The sequence below is a fragment of the Dendrobium catenatum genome, unplaced genomic scaffold (genome assembly GCF_001605985.2).
Source record: "Dendrobium catenatum unplaced genomic scaffold, ASM160598v2 fragScaff_scaffold_156, whole genome shotgun sequence".
Taxonomy (NCBI): Eukaryota; Viridiplantae; Streptophyta; class Magnoliopsida; order Asparagales; family Orchidaceae; genus Dendrobium; species Dendrobium catenatum.
The window spans coordinates 6155779-6162595 of NW_021318618.1; the positions used below are offsets into that span (position 1 = coordinate 6155779).

The 6817-nt window shown below is 33.1% G+C and overlaps 1 protein-coding gene across 1 annotated transcript; it reads right to left on the reverse strand.

The window, feature by feature from the left end:
* Window positions 1–746: 746 nt before the first annotated feature.
* LOC110096478 (protein indeterminate-domain 12) lies at window positions 747–5133 on the reverse strand. The gene is made up of 3 exons (XM_020822460.2): window positions 4715–5133; window positions 4217–4616; window positions 747–1395 (listed from the first exon to the last, which is right to left on the reverse strand). The coding sequence occupies exons 1-3, from the start codon at window positions 4884–4886 to the stop codon at window positions 822–824; spliced, it is 1146 nt and encodes a 381-aa protein (XP_020678119.1). The 5' UTR covers window positions 4887–5133; the 3' UTR covers window positions 747–821.
* Window positions 5134–6817: the final 1684 nt, after the last annotated feature.

A 6817-nucleotide genomic window follows, 5' to 3' on the forward strand; every position in this document is an offset into this window, starting at 1 on the left:
ATTGATCAATTTTTTTATTGCAACGAGACAAGCATTGAAATTATCTATGTAAAATTTAATAATAGTGCATATATGACCACAACATATATATTTGATGTATGATTGTAAATTGTAATAGCTAATTATCTTTTACATAACTATGTAGTTAGCTAAAGTACAATACATATCTCTTCCTCTAAGGGTTTATTTTGAGATTGTTGTAAATTTTTTTAAAAATAATTATAAAATTATAATGAGAAAATTAACCTTTAAAAATTATTGTGAATAATATAAATATAGCCAAATTTCAAAGCTGTAAGACCACAATAAAACTTCGGTAATTTTCAGTTCACAATCTTAATTTCTATTTAGCCACTGCTTTATTATTCCTTTCAAAAAAAATTATACTGGAAAATTGATTTCTATAACAGTTTTTAAAAAAATCACTTTCTTTACATTAGCTTCATAAAATAATAAAAAATTATCACAAACGAAGCCTAATTATACCAAAGAGGTCATTTACATAAAGAACATTTTTTGGACTTTAATTAATGAGAGTTTTAGATCAAATAAATCCTGAAGGAATTCAATATAGAAATTCTATAATTGTTTTTTAATCATCACTCATTTAACATTCAAAATTATAGATAATTATGAACGCAAATGTCAGTTCAAAAAATGTGATGATAAAAAGTTCCTTAATTATAGAAATTTTATAAGGAATATTTATTTCTTTATAGGATAAATTTGTCTATATCTTCAGCTGATAAGATAAGCTAGCTAGTTTTGCATTAGATTAGTCGATCATAGCTGAACTCATCAAATCCTTATATATTTACCATCTAGCAGTCTCGCCAAGCTTTAGGAAGAGTCTTGCTGTGATCAACACTATGGCCATAGCGAGAGGAGGTAACAGGATCTACTCCAAGTCCTGAAAGAGGGAGGAACTCATCTTCTTCAGCGACATCGCCGGAAACAACTCCGAGGAAGTCTCTGGTCAACCTTTTGCCATCACTTCTACACATAGAAATCTCTCCGGTGTCTAAGGTGGCTGTCATAACAGTACTGGTGGTTGCCGGCAAGGGACCCATGGAAGAGGCGCCTTGGAGAAGTGCAGTGGCGGATACTATGGTCGAGAAGGTAGGTGGGAGAACGAGGTGGTGATTGGAAAAGTAAGGGTGAAAGGTGTGAGGAGGCTCATCAGGCTGCAAATGGAATGGCAATGTGGTGTTGTTGAAAGTAGGGTTAGGGTTTGTGTTAGAAGATGGATACCAGTTGGTGAAGGAAGTGAAGGGAGGTTGGGGGAGGAGAGTGGAGAGTACTGTAGTGTCAGATAAAATGGAGTTGGAACCAAGTCTTGCGCTTTCTTCTGCTAGGGCATCACAGAAGGCTCTGTGTGTGATGAAGCTGTCCTTCCTGTTCAAATTTTGCAGAAAGATATAAACAAGTTAGTCAAAATTAAATATAAGGTACATCTACATAATTAAAAAAAATTAAGAAAAAATTTTATTCAATATTTTACTTCGTAATTTATGGTGTAGGTATATATAGTACTGTTATCTATTTAATTGAACAATATAGATTGGAAATACTAAACTAAGCTACAAAAAACAGCTGGGTCAACTCATCTAATGATCTCTCTCATTAACTGTATCAGGTAAGGTTCAATGACTAAAGATTTTTTTTTTTTTTAATATACATTAGGCCAAAAAGAATTATGACCAAAGAATGGTAAAAGCCTAAAAGGTAATTACTCAAAATACAATGAACCTCAGAGGATGCCACAATGTGTAAGGTGAAATTATTATGTGTGGATGTCGAATGTCGTACTAAGATCAATCAGAATGCGCCACATCACCCTCTGTTCGATACCCAGTTCAGTACTGCTCGGCACCGCGGCTCGGTACTGAGCTCGGTATCGCTGATGCGGTGCATTCTAATTGGTCTCTGGACGGTGAATTGTGTTCGGCGTCATCCCCACAGAATAATCTCCCCAACGTAAGCTCTATCTTAGATAGGAGAGATAAAAAAGATGAAATAGATAAAACTGGCTGAATGAAAAACTTTGTTCTACTATTCATATAACAGATAGATGAAACATATTGAAGAAATTAATTAATGGGGATGAGTGGTGATGAATACCCTTTGAAAGATAAATGAATAGAGAGACGTGTAAATTGAATGGACCCAGAACATTAATTTGGTGGGGAAGAAAGAGATTTGGTGTAAGAGTTACTGCTTTGTACTTCTCTCCAAGTTGGCTAAATAGTTTTAAGTAAATGACTTCGATTTTTAAAATGATTTAGGTATGTCATCTTCTGATTAAACCAAAACAGTGTGTACAGAAGATATTAGTTGAAAACAAACAAATCTTTAGTTAAATGAACTTACAGATTTTAAGTTTGTTATTGGAGTTGCCTCAAATTTGACTTGATCCTTGTTTGTTCATGTCCTTGACCGTCGTGTGCTTTGCAGATATGTCGGGAGTCCAAGGCGGTAGCGCCCCCTTGCAAGTTTTGACTTGATTTTTGCCGTAAGGGTAATTTTGAAATTCTGTTTGTTTTTTCACTGCCCTAATTTTGCCCTATAAATATATTGTAAAGAGCTTAAAGTTTTGTAAGCCGTTTCTACTCCGTCTCTTTTTCTTATAGTGAAGCCATTCTCCCATATTTGAATTTTCAACGTAATGTTTTCATTTGTGTTTTTCAAATCATGATTTACTGTTTCTCATTATATTTGACTAATCGTTCCCTAACAGTTACAGTGACCGAAGAGGCTTATTATACTTCATGAAGCTCTAAAAACTTAATTTCTCTTCAATAAATTCTTCAATATTTGCTCAAATTAACATTAAAAAATTTTTTGTAATGTACCCAGATGAAAAATTTTAGAAGACAAGTAGCAATCAGCAGGAGTTGAAATCTAAAAACGCAGAAAATATATGAAAAAGGAGCTTATGTTGATAACCAAGTACCATATAAATTAACTAACAAATTACAACCAAAGAAAATATCTTCTAACATATAAAAGTTATTAAAGGCAACAGTAACCATAGCTAGTTAATCCTATGTACAATCATTTGAATGCTGAATTGTGTGCCACTGTTATCATTAAGGTTTGAAGAAAAACCTTTGAATTTCAATTCTGTGCTAGAAATGCAAAAAGCTTGACTGCATTATTAAATAGCAGAACATTAAAGTACTGCAGCTATCATTTACTACACATTATTTTTACTTTTGTGATATATAATTATCATTATTGTTTGAAATTTTTTATTTCATTTACATCAGAATTTTCAACTTTCTGACCCCATTATGTTTTATATATACTTTCATAAATTTGAATCATAAGCAAATAAATAAATAAAATTCAAATCGAAAGAAAAAAAATTGAAATTTCTAGTAAATTTTCGACAGACGTATATAATGCTATCAATAATTATGACGAAGCTCTTAGCATCGAGTGTTCATCTATTAGAATTTTACGTCATTGAAGAAAATTTATCTTTTTTTTTAATGAAAAATTTTGCTCATAATATTTATTTTAATTATTACAAATTTTAGTAATTCAAAATTTTAAAATTCCAGTTAAAACTAACTAAAAAACACATCCCTATGCAACATATCTATTAATTATATGTTAACCTCATGTTTCAAATTATGGTAATTACCTAAAGCATAATTCATCAAATTTATCTTCCATAGAAAGCAAATTAAGTAACTTAGGATTTATTTGAGATGGCTGTAACATTTTATAAAACAGATTAATAAATAAGCAATAGCTGTCTGAAAAGCAAAACAGTAAAGTCCCAAACAAACTCTTAATATAATTAGATGACAAGATCAATAAAGGCAAGGGTTGAACTATTTTTTTCTTTAAATCAGGAAAGAAATCATAAGAAGAGAAACACCTATATATTAATTAGCATCATAGGAGGAAAATTGATCAGCACATAATTGACCAGTTATATTTTTGGAGAAATAAATAACTAGAAGCAGCTATAATTAATGCATGCTTCCCATAGCTAGCTATGAAATTTCATGTCCCTATATATTGTTCTATAAATCATTCATCTAAAGGGATTAATTACATTAAAAAAGTACAAGGATGATTAGGAGCCTTGAATATTTTTTTATAAAAGACTACTATAACAATCAACATTCAAATCACATATGAAACAGAAAAGCAAAGAATCAGAAAGAAGAGGAAGAAGGAGCTTGAGTTGATAATCACCAACCTGGAGAAAATAGTACCACAATCACATCGATATTCTCTGCTACCACAAGTCTTGACATGAGCCTTCCAGTCAGAGTGAACAGCATAGTTCTTCGAGCATCTCTCACACTTCCACTTCTTCTCACCATGTTTCCTGCAAAAATGCTTCTTTATCCCTGTCAAATCACCTAGGGCTCTCGAAGGATGATGATGAATACAAGTCTGCTCAGGGCAAACATACACCCTCTTCCTTGCTGCCTCTTTGCCACTTCTCTGCCTAAGTCTCCATGGTAGATTATGCCCTCTCCTGTGAAGTTGGAGGTTTTGATCTCTCTGAAATCCCTTATTACAGATTTCACACACGAATCTGTTTGTTGTCATTAGGGTATTTGGAGAGAGAGCTACCACTTCAGCTTCTGGGTCTAGCAAAGAAGAAGTATGCATTATATAGTAAGTTTTGTTGACTACATGTGATCAGAGATTATAGCATCGATCGATGAAAGTTATAATTAATAATTACCTGGGTTTCCTGGCTGGCTTCTCTTTTTCTTGTTCTCTTGGTTTTGGTGAGAAGATGAGGGGGAAAGAAGGGAGGTGAGTTTGTTGAAGTCTATATGGGCTCTGGTTTCTAAAGAGGTGCTGGCTTCTTCTGAGATGGATGTGGAGTTGGACATCACTGCTGATGGAAACATTGGGGAAGGTTTTGTTTGGTTTTCTTCCTTCTTCTTCGTATATTACCTCTAGCTAGCTCTTTTTGTCTTTTTGTTTTTGGGTTCTTCCTCCTCTTCTATTACCCAACTCTTCACGACTTAGAAGGATATAAAGGGAAAGAGGAGAAGAGATTTTGTTCTTCCTTCTTCTTCTTTTACCTCAACACTAGAGGACTTGAAAAACTAGTAAAGAGAAAGAGGGGAATATACACAAAGATGTAGGGAATAAAAGTGAACTGGTTTGTCATTGTACTGCAAGCTGTGGAATAGGTGGCACAGAGAACCTGAAAGGGTACCAGTAAAGAAAAAGGGTAAAGATTTGATCAAATGTGCTTAGGCTCTCGTTTGGTTGCTCATAGCTGAAAAATAATTGCTTGCTAATGATGTTTTATATTTAAAAAAAAAATCACTTTAAAAAAATTTAAAAAGTGCGTTGAGTTAAAAATTTTTTATTGAGTTTCAATTATAACCAATTTATTAAAGCAATCTAATAAATTATCATTTTTTTAAAAAGTATTTTCTAATATCAACCAACCAATTGGGCCGCAGGGGTGTCAAAATGAGTTTTCGGGTCAGATTTGGGTCAAATTCGGATTTGACCAAGACATAAACGGGTTGACCCGAGCCCAACTTGTTTAACAAAACAGGTCCACAAGCTGAACCCAATCCTAACCCAGGTCGACACGACCCCCCTACTAGCCAGATCCATTTTTTGTGGTTTTTTTTTTCTCAAATGAATTTTTTTAGGAGAATAATCAAAATATGCAAATTGAAATAAAACAACAAACAATAAAATTAAAATTTTATTAATTCTTTATATTTTACAAGATGAAAAATGAAAATGCATTACAAAATAATTTCATTTTTTGAAATTGTTACAAAAATATATTACAAACATGCATTACAAATACAACTGCTTTGCTGCTTTTGCATAATTGCATGTGCATTCATTTTTTCGAACAAGTCACCAGTGAACCTGCAACAAAAAACAAATAATTAAAAGCAATAATTTGACAGAATCACCATGGCTAAATCTCCAAAAAAATTGATGCAGTGTATTGTGCTCTACTGCAAGCCACAAACTCACAAAGACCACAGACAACTGACAACCACAGTCATAGGTTCAGGATTAACCTATCAAAGAACCATCAGCTACAACAATTTCAGTAAATGTGTCCTCTATAAGGTTAGAAATTAGCAATTTGGATTTGATCACTTTAGTATTTATTCAGTTAAATAGTACCTGCTCAGGCCAAAGAAAACCCCTTTCACCAATTTATTGTCAAGGATAAATGTTTAATGTATTTAACTGTTTTAGCATTCTTGTAATTACTGTTAACTTCAGGTCTTATCTGTTTTACATGCCTAATGTAATATCTATAAATATGCAGCTATATTGTATAACAGAGGTAAGAAATACTATGATATCCTTCTTCTTCTTCATTCGGTCTACAATCTGGTTTCTATATTTCTACATTTATAACCTGGTTGCATCTAAATTTTTGTGATGCCAGTACTAATGTATAACTTCACAAAGGTTTTCATCACATCCATACTAAGAAGTAATCAGCAAAGCACCCAACCAACTGTAAAACATAACCAAAAGAACAGTAGAGAGCAGACCATAACGGCTAAAAGCTCACATCTCACAAGGTAGAATGTTAAGTGAATGAAATGCATGAAGCAGTTGGATAGCAGGTCCACGAAACAACAGAAAGCAAAGAAGAAGAAGAAGAAGAAAGTAGGTCCACTTATTTGGTCCGGTGAACATACGTAGAGCTACGTCCGGTCGGCACTAAGATTGCATGCACAAAATGAGAAATACCGAGCAATACCAATAATAACGAGAAATATCATTAGGTGAAGATGAAATACCGAGTTATACCGAGCAATACCGAGTTATACTAAAAAAA

Coding starts and splice junctions, on each gene's coding strand:
- LOC110096478 (XM_020822460.2), bottom strand. CDS start 4,886: ATGTTTCCATCAGCAGTGATGTCCAACTCCACATCCATCTCAGAAGAA. Junction 4,617..4,714: donor AAGCCAGCCAGGAAACCCAG/GTAATTATTAAT, acceptor CTTCTTTGCTAG/ACCCAGAAGCTGAAGTGGTA. Junction 1,396..4,216: donor TGTGGTACTATTTTCTCCAG/GTTGGTGATTAT, acceptor AAATTTGAACAG/GAAGGACAGCTTCATCACAC.